General features: G+C 34.5%; 1 protein-coding gene across 1 annotated transcript; it reads right to left on the minus strand.

Annotated features, from left to right (window-relative positions):
- Window positions 1-9,218: 9,218 nt before the first annotated feature.
- Window positions 9,219-18,469, minus strand: LOC131023396 (uncharacterized). Its single transcript, XM_057952937.1, has 3 exons — window positions 18,461-18,469; window positions 9,618-10,194; window positions 9,219-9,497 (listed from the first exon to the last, which is right to left on the minus strand). Exons 1-3 carry the CDS (start codon window positions 18,467-18,469, stop codon window positions 9,382-9,384), a joined length of 702 nt encoding a protein of 233 aa, XP_057808920.1. The 3' UTR covers window positions 9,219-9,381.
- Window positions 18,470-18,493: the final 24 nt, after the last annotated feature.

The following is an 18,493-nucleotide window of genomic DNA, read 5'->3' on the forward strand; positions in this document are numbered from 1 at the left end:
AATTTTCAAACGCTCCTTTGTTAAGTTTATAAAATATAAAATACATAATATAAATTGCAAATACTCCCTCCGTCCCACGAATCTTGACACGTTTTCCTTTTTGAGCCGTCCCACGAATCTTGACACGTTTCCTTTTTTGGTAATAATTATTACCTTCTCTCTCCTACTTTATCACTTTTATTACCTTCTCTCTCATACTTTATCAATTTTATACTTTATTAATTACACACTTAAAACACTAATCTACAACTCCTTAATTCCCGTGCCGAACCCAAACGTATCAAGACTCGCGGGACGGAGGGAGTACTAATAAGTGAATAAAATTATTCGGTTGGGCTCGTGGTAGACCTTGAATGGGCCTAAGGCATGCCTGGGCTTGAGTTTATAAAAAAAATCCAAATAGAAGCATTTGGAGTGGGGTTGCCCAACATAGGCACATCCAACTGGGTCGAGGTGATTCGGCATGACCCGACCCACTTGACACCTCTAATTTAGGTATATGTTTCTTATTGTTTCTTGCCCCTAAACAAAGTCACAACAAGAAAGGCCATAATTTGTTATCCCCTCGTAATATCACATATCGTGCACCTTCTACGTGAACATCGCATTTAATTCTAAGAAAAATATAATTAGGTCATTATAATGCACTTAGCTAGTAGATGATGGACCCTTTTGATGTGGCGTGCTGCAATTGGCAATAATAGTTGATGATCAATGTGAGGCATAAGGGGTCCCTTTTGTTTCATGTTTTTCGAGTTACATAAACTGTCATCACTAGTTAATAGGATCTTATTGTAGGATAATCAAATGAACAAATTGGCTTTGACTATTCTATGTCTTAGATAGTGTAGATTCTTATTCAATTCAAAGCTCTTTTTGACTTTCTCTTTTATAATTCTAATTTATGTGTAATATTGATTACCAATACACCATCCGAATTAAATACTTTTATAAAAGTTGAGCTCATTTATAGCCTGAATATTACCTTTATAGACTATATAGTGATTCTTTAGTTTGAATTTAAAATATAGCCTTTAATTATTTATGTTGCTCACTTGATAGGAGTCACAATTTTCGGTCAATTTAATAGAGTTCTTGTTAGTTTTACCACATTTTAGAAAGCATTTCAAGTTATTTATTGGCATATCATTGGTTTAATATTTATTTTTGAAAAAACACGTAGATTTAAATTAACCAAATTTAGACCATTAAATGTACGATGAAGATAACTATAAAATATATTTATAATATTTTTAAATTAAAACTAAAAATTTATGGTAAGATTAAAGTTCAAATTTTTAATTTAATTCTTCGTGGAATTGACCCCACCCTTGATATTGAGTTAATCCCAATGGGCTAAGAAACTCTTTTGTCCAATTTAGACATACGTGGAAATTTATTTTGTTCACATCGAATCAGAATGCCGCTGCTGTACGTTGACTGTTGACTTTGAGGGGCATTGATATGAATGCGTAATATTTTCTGACACGTGGAAAATATAAATTCTGGTTTGAGGGGTTGACTTATCACAACCAAATCCAATGCTTTATTTTATGGAATGATTTTATGAAATGAGCATGACTATAGACATGAATTGAGAAATCCATTTGAAAATGACGTGCTATTGTAAATAAGCAAGTGATGATGCAGATCTAACGCACTCACATAATTAGAGCCTTAATAAACACAGTCGTAGCGATTACGTTGTTTCCCATTTCCATAAGCATCTATATTTGTGCCCCAAATGGCAAAATCTTCAAACACAAGACTAATCAATATCGTCCACCATTATTATTTAAACAATCGAGACTCATTTTCTTTTTAAAATTATTGTGGTCACAGTTTTCTTATTACGCTAATGTATTGACTTAGTTACAAATCAAATATGTAAATGGTTTAATTAAGGGTTAATAACATATAATATCACAAAGTTTGCTCAAAATTCATTTTCCCCAAAATTTCATGTTTTATCAAATACGTTGATATTTGTTCAATTTGTACACGATTTTTTCCCCCTTAAATCGGAATCTACATGGCGCTGATGTGGCTCACCGGCACACGTCATTCCGGCAAATGAAATGCTGCGTTCGATTGGGTTAATTGCATAATTTCATATAATATCACGAACTTTGCCTTAAATCCATTTTCCCCACGATCTTTAAAAATTTCATTTTTTATCAAATATTTTGACATCTATTCAATTTCCCCACGATTTTTTTCCATTAGCAAATGGAGTATATGTTTCAAGTTACTTCACTTTGTAGTACACCCACTCCACTCCAAGCTATTCCTTCCTTATCTGAGCTGTGGATGATGAAGATCCACCAACTGTCCCGACTATTCTTGTTGGTCATGTCATTTCAATTGAAGAATTGAGTGGAAGCCATGGCAGGAATCGGCCAATTTGATTAAAAGAGCTCAAATATGCGATTCTGTCACACCACAAACAATTGGCGTATTTCTCGGCGAAGCACCGGCCAGCAATCAACAGAAGATGTGTGCGAAGTACCGGCGCCAACAATCGGCGCACAGGCTCGGAAGACTGGAAACAGGAAGCAATCAACGCCAGCAATCAGCGCCAATGGTTTGGAATCTGCGAGCAATCTGAAGAGGAACCCTTCGACCAAAGGTGGTGGGAAGGAAAGGAACTGTTTCTTTCTTCCGCCAAAAGCAACTGATTTCAAATGAGAAATTAAAAAACTTAGGGTTTTTTTATTATTATTATTTAGTATTATATGTGTAATTTAAAATTCATATATATTTCAAGTCAGAGTTATGTGTAAAATTAAATCCACGTCACTGCTATGTCATTTTTCTGGTCATCGAAAAAAAAATCATGGGGAAATTGAACAAATGTCAAAGTATTTGATAAAACATAAAATTTTTAAAGATCGTGGGGAAAATGGATTTCGGGCAAAGTTCGTGATATCATATGCAATTAACCCTTTAACTAAGTACTACCTCCATTCCACCATAAGTGAGGCAGTTCTTTTGAACACGAAATTTAAAAAGTTAAAATTTCGTATATTAAGTATATTTAATTATATATAATTAATGATGTTGAAATAAATTAATTCAAAAATAATTTCAAAAATAGGGATGAGTACTAATTATGGTAACTAAAAAAAATAAGAGTATAATTAATTTTATTAATCGAGTTTTAAATTCTCTGATTTTACCTAAAAAAAACAACTCACTTTCACTGGGACGGCCCAAAAAGGAATATGATTCACTTTTGGTGGGACAGAGAGAGTAATTAAGATACTTTTAAGGGATCGTTTTGCTTACATTAGATTGATGTTTGAATTTACTTTTTTAAGGGCTCGTTTCTTGTGAAGGATTAACTTTGATAAATATAAATAGTAAAATTAATTATTTATTTATTTAAATAAATTAAAATTTTGGGATATCTCATTTACTTAATTCATATCTCATTAAATGAATGAAAATACATAAATTATAATATTGAAGATAAAAATATTACTCCCTCTTTTCTATTACAAATGTCCTAATTTTCATGATGAAACGTATCATTGCATATGTCTCATTCTTTTTTTGGCAAATATTTAAGGGACTAATTAAATTCACTAACTAATAGGGTCACCCATGCCACCTTACTCTCTCTATACTCTAATATTTTTCTCTCCTTGCATCCACCGTCTCTCTCTCTCTCTCTCGTCTTCTCTTACTCTCTCCCTTCCCATCGTGAAACCTCCTTGTTCATTCTCCTAATATGTCCGGAGATCCGATGAAAATTTAGGACGCTGACTGGAAAGATCCCATCAGAGTGGGTCCGTTGCTGACTCGGAGAATCCCACTGTCTCCTCAATTCCTTCAGTTATTTGCCCTAGAATCTAAGATTGAGAAACAAATTTATCTGCTCACTTCGAGAAAGCTATCTTACCTAAATCGGTTACATTTCTTTAAGAAGTTGGAGGAGAAGGACCAAATTTTGACGAAGATCACGGGTAGGGGTGTAAGTGAGTCGAGCTAGCTCGCGAGCTACTCGGGATCGACTCGAAAATTACTCGAAATCGACTCGGTATAAGTCGAGTCGAGCTCGAGCTCGAGCTACTCGACTAGGTATCGAGCCCGAGTTCGAGTTTCATCATACTCGACTCGTTAGGCTCGCGAGCCTAATCGAGCTTTCAAACAAATTACGATTTTATCCCTATATTATAGCTTAATTACTAATATAGCTCATAATATATAGAATTTGTTGAAGCATGTATGAGACGAGCTTAAACGAGCTCGAGCTCACCGAGCCTAAACGAGCTCGAGTTCGATTAAGATTCAATAATCGAGCCGGATCGAGTCGAGCTCGAGCTCATCGAATATGCAATCGAGTCGAGCTCGAGCTCAAAAATCTCAAACTCGAGCGAGTCGAGCTCGAGCTCGAGCTTGATACATATAGACCGAGCTCGAGCTCGAGTATGTCAATACTCGACTCGACTCGGCTCATTTACACCCCTAATCACGGGTATCAGAGTGAAATAACGAGATGCAATGATGTAGATTCTTTTGCCTGTAATCTCAAAATTGGTTAGATCTTTTTAATTTTTGAGGTGATGGTTGAAATTCCATGACTTCTCTGCGATTTATTTGAGTTTACTTAATGGTGTTATGCATGGCAATCTACCCGCGGGTAACGGATATCCGTGAAAATCCAAACCTATTAGGGTGGGTTTGGATATCATTTCATATCCACGGATAGTTTCGTGGTTACAATTCACTATCCATTTAGTTCGTGGGTATGGGTTTGGATACTTACTATCCATACCCACGAAACTCGTTTACCCACGAAAAATACCCGTCAATTACCCGTCAATTATCTGTGAATTACCCGTCAAATATCCACAAAAAATTCCATAAAATATGGGCTTTGAATATATATTTTGAGATTATGGGCTAGCATATTATATCTTAAAATAGGCCCAAACAGAAACTGAACTAAGACCCAAATTCTAATAGTCTAAGTTAAATTTGAATTTTGTTGAGCAATTATAGATTTTTGTTGGTTTTTATATTTTAGTTGATGAATTTGAATTTAAACATTGTTCTTTGTGGATTTCAACATATGGATTTGAACCATGTTATTTGTGTTGATTTTTTTTTCCTATTAAATTTAATGTAAATTTATATTTAAATTTTGTTTCGTGAGTATCCGGCGAATAGCGGGTGACGGATACCCGCTGAATAGCGGGTTCGTGGATACCCGACGGGTAGCGGGTATCCGCAGGTAGCGGGTCTGGATACCATTTGATATCCATGGATAGTTTCGTGGTTAAAAACCACTATCCATTTAGTTCGTGGTATGGGTATGGATAGTCACTATTCGTACCCGTCGTACCCGATTGCCATCCCTACTCGCGATCTTTTGTGGCTGTTCTCTTGAATTTTTTTCTTTAAACCAAATTCATAATGATTCAAAATTCTGTATAAATTTAGGGTTTTAGGTGAATTTTGAGTTAAAATGGTTAAGAAATTAGTGTATTTTAAAAATAATGTTTAAACAATCTCCTTCAACTAACTTTATTTAATAATAAGCACTCCTTAATCTCTGTTCCCCAAGTAATGAGACGGATGGAGTATAACATTACAATAAAATTTGATCCATTTCTCCACTCATATATATCACACTCACTTAACACAAAACTCGTGTCACTGTAAGTGATGCATAATTTCGTAGATCAAAGGAAATATATATAATTTGATTATCGATAATTCAATAAAAAGTATTCATATTGATCAATCGAATACCGAAATACTAAAATTTAATTTAATTTTAATAAAATTAACTGAATTAGCCGAATTAATCAAATTAACCAAATTTAAATTTTCGATTTTCCAATTTTGAAGAAATATGCTCACCCCTACTGTAACGTATTAAATTGAGTAATATGATGATTCTTTATATATTTTTGTGTTCCATTTCCCTTGTCTTCTTAGATACATGCATCGAAAATTCAATTTTCTCAATCATTTATAAATGGATTATTGGCGCATAAATACATTAATTTTGGATCAATTTTGATTTTTAACATAAATTTTAAAAGTGTCAAAAAAATACACTAACTTATTAATTATAGTAATTTTAACACGAATTCTATTTACTTTCATAGATACAATTTGAGACGAACCAAAATAAATGCTTTACAATTTAATATAATATGATAATTCGAAGTAGTGTGAAAATTACTATAATTTGATTTGTCCACATCTCGTTCTGGCATGCTAAGTAAGCTTCAATTTGGTTTAAAATAGAAGTGATCATGTTAAGTTGATGTATTTTTTAACGCTATTTAAAGTTTGTGTTAAAAATTAAAATTGATCCAAATTAATTATTGTATTTATACGCTAATAACCCTTTATAAATATGTGTCAAGCTTGATTTTGACAACTCTAATCTAGTTAGGTACAAAACACATAGTACAATAAATGTCACAAAACTAACAAAGCTGTTCGACAAAGTTGTCAGGGAAACTATATATTGATCGCACTTAATTAATTTTTGTATGGTAATATCTTAATTTAATTGACGTACGGTATTACGTAATCTCTACTCATAGAAAAATAAAAAATCTTTGATGTTCATATAATACACTAATTAATCATATAATTATTGTTTCATTTGATCTTAGATATATCGAATAAATACGCTACAAATAACACCAAGATTTTTTTTCTTCTTTGAGTTCGGATCACATCACACCAGGAATTGGAATTCGATGACCCTGACAAACGTGATCTTGAATATGTATTTAAATTTACATAATACATCTTTTTGACAAATGCGATCTTGAGAATATATTTAACTTTACACTTACATCTTTACATTGTATATATAGAAGATTTCATCGTTCATAAGAATATTAAAAAAATGAAAAGTAAATTTTCATCATTAATCATCATGAATATGCAAAAGACAGGATGCAATGATACGAGGATCAAAATTACTATATGCAAAAACATACCAAAATAGTGGAGTCTTGAGCTCTAAAAATACTTGATGATAGCCACATAATTATGGAAACAACAAGATATCGTGAATTGAAAGCATAGATTCCAATAATATAATTAAGCACTATGTGCTCCTCATAAATGCTTATGTCCATCACCTTCTATTCTAATGATAAATCTTTTCTTTTATAACAAATTGCAGCTACATCACCAAAGTCATATTCGGCTATAAAGTTACATATGTCATGTTGGGTTTTAAATTCTACTTTTATTTTTTTTTCAATAGATACTGATCACCGAAGTGGGGATTGAAGGAAATTCGTAACCTATTAATAGATAATTTGAAAGGGATAAATACATTTTCAGTTGTATTGTCTCGATATGTAGAGACATATAGGGGATAAATAGAAAGGGAGTACGTAGGGTTCTAAAAGAAAAGAAGAAGGGAAAAAAAAATTTAAAAAAAAAAATGAGAGAGGGGGTAGGGTTAATATTGGAGATTTATGGCAATTCCTCCATCTCTTAGCTGGTATGTAAAGAGACATTAGGTGGGAATGTGAACTTGGAAATAGAATCATTTTAGAAAATAAAAGAAATATGAGAGTAATTCCTTGGTTGGACTATCATATCTTACTTCTATTGTATTAATTCGATTGCACTTAATACTTATTATACCCTCAGATAACAGATTATTTGTACAATCTTTGATATATGTATCATAAAGTTTTCACTATTCTTTGCATTGTAATTCTTTCGAAAGGCAAAACTCACGCCAAAGAAAACCTAAACAAATGTTGATTTCTGCTACTTGCCATCACTATTTTTGTGGGCAAAATAATAAAGAAAATTAAACTAAAACAAAAAAGTGAGTTGATTAAAAGACAACGATGACCTAATTTGGACTTGAATCATTAAACATAAACTTTACTCGGTCATAAGTGTAATCATATTCACTACATGCATACATCAATTGGTTATAAGTCAAAATCAATAAGAGCACCCGCAACGCCTTCCTCGAGTGACTCCTCGAGGAAGGCGTTGCCTTCGAGTAGGTGCGTTGCGGGGGGGAGGTACTCGAGCAATACTCGAGTCTTCGAGTATGCTCGAAGGGGGGGAGAACCTCATGCATAACACCATTAAGTGCGCAAATTCATTAATTCTTTATATATTTTTGTGTTCCATTTCCCTTGTCTTCTTAGATACATGTATCCAAAATTCAATTTTCTCAATCATTTATAAATGGATTATTGGCGCATAAATGATCTAAAAAAAAAGAAAAAATGATAAATTCGAATTTAAATTCGAATTTTGACTGCAATGCCTCGATTTGCGCACTTTGACCGACCGTTTCCATTTTTTTTTTCTTCTTCTCCTCTTTAAAAAACCCCAACTTCTCCATTTTTCTTCACACCATCTTCTTCTCCAATTTTCTTCTCCTCCATTTCTCTTCAAGAATTTTCTCCAACATGGATCCACACAACCCTTTCTACGATCCAAATTGATGCCCCGATCTCTCCTCCGATTATCATCTCGATATGGGAGGAATCAACTTGGAGGAGATCCCGCCCGAGGAGGAACCGATCAGTGCACAGCTGTAATACCCCGTTTCCCTGAGTTAAATTTAGAATTTATTTTCGAAATTTAGAAGTAAGATGATTCACGCCGGATATAAAGAAAATGAATTTATTTTAATTCCAACAAACGATTTGCAAAATCTTTTTTTTGTAAATGTCAGTCATTTAAATTCTTATGCATTTCATATTTATTTAAATTGAGCATTTAGTATCTACACGAGCTATTTATTTAAGCAAACACTGAAGAATTATTACAGTTTTCATAATACAACCCGGAAGACTTTTTATTTTATTTTACTTTCCTTCACCTACTCTTCCACACCCACCTACTTCCTCCACCTTTCCTCCCACTTTCAGCTACTCCCACCCAACTACTCCTCTAAATAACCCTCAAAGTATAGATCAATCATCACTTCCTTTCTCTCCTCAAGTCACGCTGCTTTCGATCAAGAAGGGGGTAAGGATTTAATGTTCCTCCTTTCACAAACTGTTTCACCTCATCCACTACTAATGTGTTGGTGATTACTTATTCTGCAGAAACAACAAATTCACAATATACATCCCTCATATCTCAAGGTTTTTCCTATACTGAAAATCTATATTTCAATGTTCCATTATCATTATTTTTTTTATGATCCATACAAGACACGTTCAGAGCACCACCAACACACACGAGAATTCACATAACTATGAATACGTTATGAGTTGTTCTTGAATTGAAATTACTGTACAGATAACTGAAGGAAGAATAATAATTTACAGATCTAGAAGCTTTAATAAGAAATTGTCATTAAACAATTTACAGTTTAGTAATACAAATCTGCCCTAATCCTACTTTTAATTGTGGTTAAATTTTTGTGCTAAGCCCATGTGTATGTGTGTGAGTGTCGAGGGCAGAAGTCGGCGGCCCGGGAAGCTCGCCGGTGATGGCGTGGCGGCGGCAGACCCGCCGTTGACTCCAACCTGTCGAAAAAAAAAAAAAAAAAAAGGGGAGAGATATCAGTTTTTATTTGAAAATGAGAGATTAAAGAAAGAGGAAGTGAAATTAGGGTTTATTTTCCGGCGACAAAGGCGGCGGCGCACCACGGCGGGGCGTCTGCTGTCCTGTTTCCGTTAACAGAGAAGAACGAGCGAGGGAAAAAGGTTTGAGAGAGATGGTCGGGGCTGAGATGGTGGTGAGCGGCTGGACAGCGGGGCTGTTCGGCGGAGGACGACGGCGGTGGTGGTGGCTACGAAAGCTGCTACTGCCGGAGTCGAGAGAGTCAGAAGTGGCGTCGCCTGATCTACGGGCGGTGGCCGGAGATTCAAGGGAGAGGGGCGGATCGACGGTGGCTAGCTTCAGCTGCGGCGGCCGTCGGATTCTGCACAAATAGAAGGTGGGGCAGCGGCTGATCGCTGCTGAAATCACCGGAGGTCCGAAAGAGAGGGAGAATCGAGGGTGATGGTGAGGATGACAGAGCGGCGCTCGTCGCCGGGATGGTGGCACGCGGCCGTGAAGTCCGAGAGAGAGAGAGGGAGTGAGATCTGCAAATTGTATGAGTGTGTGCGTGTGTGTAGCGGCTGAGGGGGAAAAGAAGGGAAGGGGGTTGGGCTTTGAGGGTTGAGATGTAGGGCTTGAGAATTTGGGCCGAGTGTTGGGCTTGGTTGTGGGCCGATTTTTCTTTGTTTAATTTTCAGTTGGGCCTTATTTAAATACCACTTGGGCCGATTTTTTTTAAGGAAAATGTTGGGCCTTAATTCAATTATTTAATAGATGGCCCTATTATTGTTTAATTAACTTGGGCTGCCCATTTTATAGTGGGCTGCGAAAATTTTTAAGAAAAAGGGGGAGGTCCTTGATTTAATTATTTTAAATGGGCTGCCCATTATTTATTAATTGGACTTATAGCAAGGTTTGAATAAATTTTATTTAAAGAATAATTTGCATAATAATATTATTATTATTATTATGTGCATATACGATTAAGCATGAGATGATTTGTATAATAATATTATATCATTATTATGTGCATATTTTAAGTAATTACTTACCATATGCTAAGTATGCATTTGCATCATGCAATAAAAGTATTTATGATTTAATTGGTTTTATTTATAAATCCAATTATTTAAGAAAATTGAGTAAGAATATTGTTGGTGTTCTTAACTCAAGAGAAATATTTTCAAGTATTTATTTATTAAATTTTGAAAACCCGGCTAAGTGAATCATAGAATGTTAAGCACTACACCATGACTTAAGATTAGATACAAGGAGACCTATTGAGAATAGATTTCTTGTAGGCTTCGAGCATCAGAAGGATTAGCACTACTATTCCGATTCAGAGATAAGGTTAAACGACGGCTTTGCCTATACAGGTGGGCATTACTTTTACTATACGTATATAGAGATCCCCTGCGTGTCGTAGGCCTCTTATACGAATATATGCATGAGATGATTTTAACTGTTAATTTCAGTTTATTATTATGCCCAAATGATAAATGACTCTTATGAAATAAAAATGAAATGTTTATGAAATGAAATGAAATGTTTATGAAATGATTGACTGCCAAAAATGTTTATGTTTTTATATGTATCCTATCTGTGTTGGTTCGCCAACTTTAAAGGAAATCCAATTGGGATCCTATGCTAGACAAAGGTCGCTAGCTAGGGTTAACGTGTACACTTATGGAGACCGCGAGTCGCTTGCGACCGGTCTTGGCGTCCGTGGTAAGGAGGCCTCCTTCCCGGCGCGTGACAGAAAGGAACAGATATGGATCATATGAAGGAAAATGATCGGCCGATCGACTTTATGAAAATGAAAGAAATATTTTAGTAAGCGCAGGTCATTTAAGAAAACCCCTGTGTGTTACTGTTATGGCAGTTCAATTTATATATGTATGCATGTTGTATTTTCGGCTATGCCCACTGAGTATTTTTATACTCAGCCCTGCATGTATTTCTAAATGTGCAGGTTGAGCAATTGATGGAATGGAATGATGTTGAGCGGGTGTTCCTTTGACATTTCAAGAAATATAACCTTGAGTATACATCTTCATATGTATATCTCACACGTTTTTCCGCTGCAAAACACTTTGATTAGGATAACTCTATGGTATGAAGTTGTTACACGTGTTATTGGGTAACCCACCTTAATCAGTTCTCTTTTATGTGTATGTTTTATAAGTATCCAAATGATCATATATGATCCTAGCTTTTTATCTATAAGTGATATTTTCATATACTTTAATGTTAAGTAATTGTCCATTTCCATTTTTTTATTGTTCACCCCAAGTCATAACCCCTGTTAACCCGTCATTGGGAAGTGGGCTGTGACAGAGTGGTATCAGAGCGGTTCGTTCGCTCTGGCCCTAGAAACCTTATTCTAAAGAGTCGAGTCTAGTTTGATTCTTTAGACTTACATGGGTTCATATGGCACCGCTCAACACTCCATTGCATCGTGCTCAATCAAGGAAAGAAGGTAACTGCAGTTTCAACGTTTTAAAGATGTTAATGTTCTAAAATGCTTCATGAATATGTTTATGTGAAGAGCATGTTATGATGAAATGTTGAATGTTTTGCCTTTCATGGCATATTTTCGCAGTCTATGATGTTATGATCAGATGAATGATAGAAAAGTGACATATGTTTTCCCAGAGAACATAGATTGCTATAAGATGCATGATCACAATTTCAAAAGAACATAGACTACTAGATTAGTAGGATATCTCTACAATCTAGATTCTTAAGGTAATGATTTAGAAGAATGAAAGAGAACTTAGAACGTCTCAGCTCCCTTAAGAAAATGATGGTTCTTTTGAACTACAAAGAGGAATGAAAAGATATGTACGAGGTAAAGAAAAAGCACAGAATGAAAATACGAGACGAATTCAAGGTAAACGTTGCATCAAAGGTTGAACCATAGTCTCTACGTTCGAATGTTCAAGTGCGACGGAACATCGAATCGACTTTTGCTACACGATAGATTTTAAGAATAGTGTGTTTTGCCTGTGTACGTATGTCTGTGTGTATATGTCTTAAGAGAGGTTTGGGGTTTGAGATCAATAGGATAAGGAACCTTAAGATAAGTTTAGTTGTCATGATGGACTTATGCTTTGTTATGTATAGTATGTTCATGGCTCTCCAAGTTCGGGACGATGTTTCCCGTGTGACTGGGAGGTGATGATGTTGGACCTGGCCAGTCCACATGATCCAAATCTCAGTAGACGTCTTTTGGGTTGAAAACCCATGTGTTTCAACTTTCGGTTGAAAAGCCAGATGGGTTCTTACTCGAGGTCATTTTGTTCGACCTAGTAGTTAATCATTTCATACCCTCTGGTCATTCTTTTGATTCTCTTGAACAATTTCTACAACACCTTGTTTTGATGTTGTGTTGAGTTTGAGCCTTGCAACTCGTGAGTTGTCATAATAGATCCCCTTGTTTGATAAGACTAAGAAGTGTTAGTCTACCGACGTAGTATACTACCCAAACTATGGCTTCGTATAATTGTGATTAGTTGAGATTAGTCTTTGTCCTATAAATGATATCGACCACTCATTATGATAGAAATTCAGAGTCCAAGCTAAGACCGTAATATAGTGTTCGAGTACGAGGACTTAAGTTAATTGGTCTATGATAGTTTTAAGACAAATTCATAGGAAAGTGTTATTCATGTGATAGATAACAAGAAATGGGTTGATGACTATTTTAGTCTTTAAAAAAAAATACCCCGTAGATGAGCCCTAGGAATGAGGTAGGAGCAAAATGAACCGCCGCAAAAGGACGAGGGAACTTATTCTCAAGTAAATCTCGTGTATATAAATTGGAATTAGGAATCCAATTGATATGAGGAGAGACCCGAATCTATTCTAGATCGGAAAGTTAAAGTACTAAGGAATAAGTCGATACCCTTAGTAATAGTTCTTTGGAAGCACTATGATCAAGAAAAGGCGATGTGGGAACTCGATTCTAGCATGAATGAGAAGTACCCAGAATTATTTTCTGTGGTACAAATTTCGTGACGAAATTTCTTTTAAAGTGGATAGTATGTCATACCCCGACTTTTAATCCCTGATTAAGGGCTTAATTATTAATAATTAGGATTCGGCATCCATTTATAATAAAAACTGGTTTGATTTATCTAATGTGATTTAATCATTATATATGTGTTTTAATGTGCTTAGTTAAAGGAAATTTTTATAAATGTGGTGCATAAGTTTTAATTGGTGAGTTAAGTGTATTTATATGAGCCACATGAATTTTAAATTATGCATGAAGTCATGAATTTTATCTAAATTTGATAGTACATGTAACACCCCGTACTTTTCCTTATGTTGTAAGATAATGTCTTAACACTATTGAGAGTACTGAGATGTCAGAGAGATTGATTGTCCTATTAAGAAAATAGGAATAATGAGTTGGAAATAGAGTCGAGAAAGAAAGAGTAAAAAAAAAAAAAAATCGGTCGGAGAGACGTCTAGTTTGTCTGTGTTTGCCGACTGCTTTGACGTGATATTATGTGAAATTACGTGACTGATTGATTATGTGAGTTTTGTTACGTATGTCATTGTGAGCAAGTTATTATGATTTTTTATTTGAGGATATTAGCACTTGAAATTTTAATTAAGTTTTCAAAGCAAGTGCAATTTATTTTTACCGAGAAATCAAAGAATGTCGGTTTATGAAAATTTTTCCAAACAAAATATTTTCAAATTATTTTTCCTATGATGAGGAATATTATAATTGAGTGAGTGCACTAATATTAGTGCCATATTTATTTTAAATATTGGTCACAATAGTTTTGTGTTATAGCATTGCATTAATTAGTAATTAGTCTTTTATGATTTTGTTAATGTAGCTTAATACATGATTTATTCTAGACTACACAACCTTAAACACACATGATTATTTTAATCTAATAAGCATGTGATTAATTTCCTTAGCCTTACTTGAAGTGGACGTGTGGTATGAAGATGAAGGGAAGGGATTAGTGTATAGGGGGGGACAAGTATTAAATGGTGAATAGTGTTTGGTCTCCAATTATCCTTCCTAAGCAAGACAAATTCACTTCATTTCCCTCATTTTCTTCACCATTCGGCCACTCTCAATTCCTCTCCCTCTCTTCCGATTTTGCTCCAAAAGATCACCATAGATGAATCAACAAAGCTTCCAAGTTCACATCAAGATCAAATCCTCCACCCAATCAACATAAACACCTTTCAATTCTTGAAGATTTCAAGAGGACCGTGGGGTTTGGTTTGAAGAGTGAGAAAGGAAAACTTTGATTTTTGTTTAATCTTGGGTAAGTGATTCTTATTTTTATAGATCTAGATTGTATGATGTTATATGTGAGTATATGATCATGATTGAGCAAGAAAATCACCCAACTTATTTCTATGAAATTTTCGAAAATTAGGAGCTTGAAACCCTACGAAATTTTGTTATTTGTTTTCTTGAATTGGCTTGAGTTATATGATGATTGATGATTATTGAGTTAATATATATGAATATCTTGATGATTAGCCATGTGATATAGATTTTTCTATTAGGTTAGTTTACCTAAAATTGGGATGTTGAGATCCTATGGATCAATTGATGTATTGATGATGGATTTGAGTTTATGAGATGATCTAGATGATTAATGATGGATGAGATTGAAGCTTGAGGTTGAGAAGTGAAAAATGAAAAGTGTTAGTTTGAGGAAGAAAATGACATACATGTGTATCTATATATGATCTTGTTTTATGATGTTGATTTGTGCTAATTGGTAACCTATGATGTTAGATCTATGACTTGATCAATAGGTTATACATGATTAGTGATATTTTCAAAAGAGTTTAGTTTAATAAAAATTATGACTTTTTGCCTAAGTGTTATTTAAGTGATTTTGGCTTAAGATATATGTATTTGAGCATGATATTAGTGTATAATTATGTTTGAGTAAGTCTTTTGTTGGCTAAGAAATTTTTTTTACTTTGTTTAGTTTATATGAGTTTTTGAGTTTTCACATTTTGAGAAGTCAATGATTGATAAAATGAGGTCTAATTGCTTTATGACCATTATGTGAAAGTTTGTCATGTTTAATTAAGAGTTTTATGATGATACATGAAGTTTCATTAGAGTTTAGTACATGATAAAAGGGAATCTATATGTGTATAATGATTTATATGATGAATGAGATCGTGTTTGAGTATTTGAGTAATTTTGAGCATGAAAATGAGAAGAGAATTTTAATGATGCGTTTATTGAAACGTTTTACTAGAGATTTGAGGTTATGATGTAAGAAGAGAGTCAAGATTTGAGTATGATGAGCATTATAATGTGCTTGAATGTTTGTGAGTATTATATGTGTTTAAAATGAGCTTTGATGAGTTTCCTTTAAGGAATGTTGGGTTGAGTATTTTAAGAGTTTGAGATGAGATTTCGGTGAATTTCGTAGGCTTACTGACCTACTGTGATCGACGGTTTTTCAATGTTAAAAAGCTTTGAAAATTTTATACCAAGTCTCTACATGAGTATTGAGAACATCGGTAAAATTTCAAATGATTTGGACTTCGTTTACTATTTTTATAAAATACAAAACCGAAACTGTACATTACTATCGAGAGTTTCAGAGAGCAGGGGAAAGAGTCATTCATTTTAGTAGCTTCCTGTGTGATCTAGCTTTCCAAAATTTTATGGTATTAACCTTATTGTGATAGCTAGATATCCACAAAATTTGAGCCCAGTTTGACAATATTTACTATTTTTTTTTTCTTTCAAAAATCCAAGTTTTCGATTGCTCAAAACTGCCGAATATGGTAGACTGTAGTAAAACAGTCATGTCTCCTACAATAGTTGGAGTTTTTGACTCTACTTTTTTTTTTTTTATGAAAATGGACTCGAAGACCTTTCTTTTGATATGAGTCTCGAGTCTAAGAGGCGTCGGAGTAAGAACAGGTTGGATTTTGAAGTTGAGTCAGTGTAAAAACAGAGCATGTTTTGATAATGTTTGATTGTGTTTTCTTATGTGCCTTATGTGATTGTGTTGTCTATGTGTTGAATGAGATTAGACGAGCCTTATATGAGAGATAAATCGAGACTTAGTACCATGATTTTCTTGAAACTTATCCTTGAACTTAAGGATTTGAGATGAGTGGAGAGTTTATATAGAGATGAGTAAAGAGATAGAATATGAGATAGAGCATGAGTTAAGGCTTTATAAGTATGGATTTTAAAAGGATTAAAATGTTTTAAATCAATTCCTTTTTAATGGAGTTTAAAATGCTTATTTAAGTCATTTATAAATGAATAATGAGAAATGCGTAAAGAAGTTCGTAAATGAATCGCGGCATGAGATTTTCAATTTCCCTAGTAAACTAAGGAGATATTATGAAGGAACAAGCAATGAACGAGATTCTCACCACCGAGTCACTACAACAATTGGAGAAGGAAAAAGTTCACGCACAAACAAGATATGTACATCACCTCAAGATGGAGGTAAAAAAAAAAAGAAATGGAAGGAAAGCACTAGAACTAAACTTAAGGTATAACCCAACCCCAAGGCTAGTAGGCTCCAGTTAAGAGAGTGAATACTTTGGCTAAAGTGCCAGAAGCTACAGCAAGAATAAAGTTGGAACGCCACCACAATGAAAACTTAGAAACCCCCATTAAATAATCATTTGGAAATGAGAAAATGAGTTTACATGACAGAAGGAGTACCATTAATCTTTAAGTGAAAGTTACCAAGATAATGAGAAAAGTTTGATGTTAGAATTTCCTAGTCAAATCTGAGAAGGTGACTTATGACAAAGGAAACAATTAAGGTAGTTCGCCACTTTACTAAGATGAAGTGGGTGAAAGAATGTTGTTAGGTCCTAAACTGGTCCAATAGATGATTGAGAAAGTCGACCACATCAAGCAAAGAAACAAAGAAACTCAAGATAGACAAAAGTCTTACGCCGATAAACGCCGATCGGAATTAGAATTTAATGTTGGGGATCGAGTTTTCCTCAAAGTCTCTCCCTCAAAGGGAGTTATACGTTTCGGAAAGAAGGGCAAGTTACGACCCCGTTATATAGGACCTTTTGAGATCCTAGATAAGTTAGGCCTTTGTAGCCTATAAGTTGGCTCTGCCACCAAGCATTGTGGATGTATACAATACGTATAGCATCTCGCAATTAAGAAAGCATGTGATTAAGCAAGATAAAGTAGTCCTAGCCAGGACCTAAGTTGTGAAGAGAAATCAGTCCAAATACTTGATCGCAAGATTCAAGTTTTACGAGGCAATAATATTGTTCTCGTCATGTAGTGGAACCATCACAGGATGGAAAGGGCCACAAAAGAGATGAATAAACGAATGACTAGTATAACAAGATAGAATACCAGATATGCAATTCCGAGGACGGAATTTTTTTAAGGAGGGAGGAATGTAATACCCCGTTTCCCTGAGTTAAATTTAGAATTTATTTTCGAAATTTAGAAGTAAGATGATTCACGCCGGATATAAAGAAAATGAATTTATTTTAATTCCAACAAACGATTTGCAAAATCTTTTTTTTGTAAATGTCAGTCATTTAAATTCTTATGCATTTCATATTTATTTAAATTGAGCATTTAGTATCTACACGAGCTATTTATTTAAGCAAACACTGAAGAATTATTACAGTTTTCATAATACAACCCGGAAGACTTTTTATTTTATTTTACTTTCCTTCACCTACTCTTCCACACCCACCTACTTCCTCCACCTTTCCTCCCACTTTCAGCTACTCCCACCCAACTACTCCTCTAAATAACCCTCAAAGTATAGATCAATCATCACTTCCTTTCTCTCCTCAAGTCACGCTGCTTTCGATCAAGAAGGGGGTAAGGATTTAATGTTCCTCCTTTCACAAACTGTTTCACCTCATCCACTACTAATGTGTTGGTGATTACTTATTCTGCAGAAACAACAAATTCACAATATACATCCCTCATATCTCAAGGTTTTTCCTATACTGA

This window comes from Salvia miltiorrhiza, chromosome 4 (assembly GCF_028751815.1).
Source record: "Salvia miltiorrhiza cultivar Shanhuang (shh) chromosome 4, IMPLAD_Smil_shh, whole genome shotgun sequence".
Lineage (NCBI taxonomy): Eukaryota > Viridiplantae > Streptophyta > Magnoliopsida > Lamiales > Lamiaceae > Salvia > Salvia miltiorrhiza.

Excerpts from the sequence above, each read along its gene's own strand:
- LOC131023396 (XM_057952937.1), bottom strand. Across the intron at positions 9,498-9,617 it reads ACAGCAGACGCCCCGCCGTG|GTTGGAGTCAACGGCGGGTC; the intron begins GTGCGCCGCCGC and ends TTTTTTCGACAG.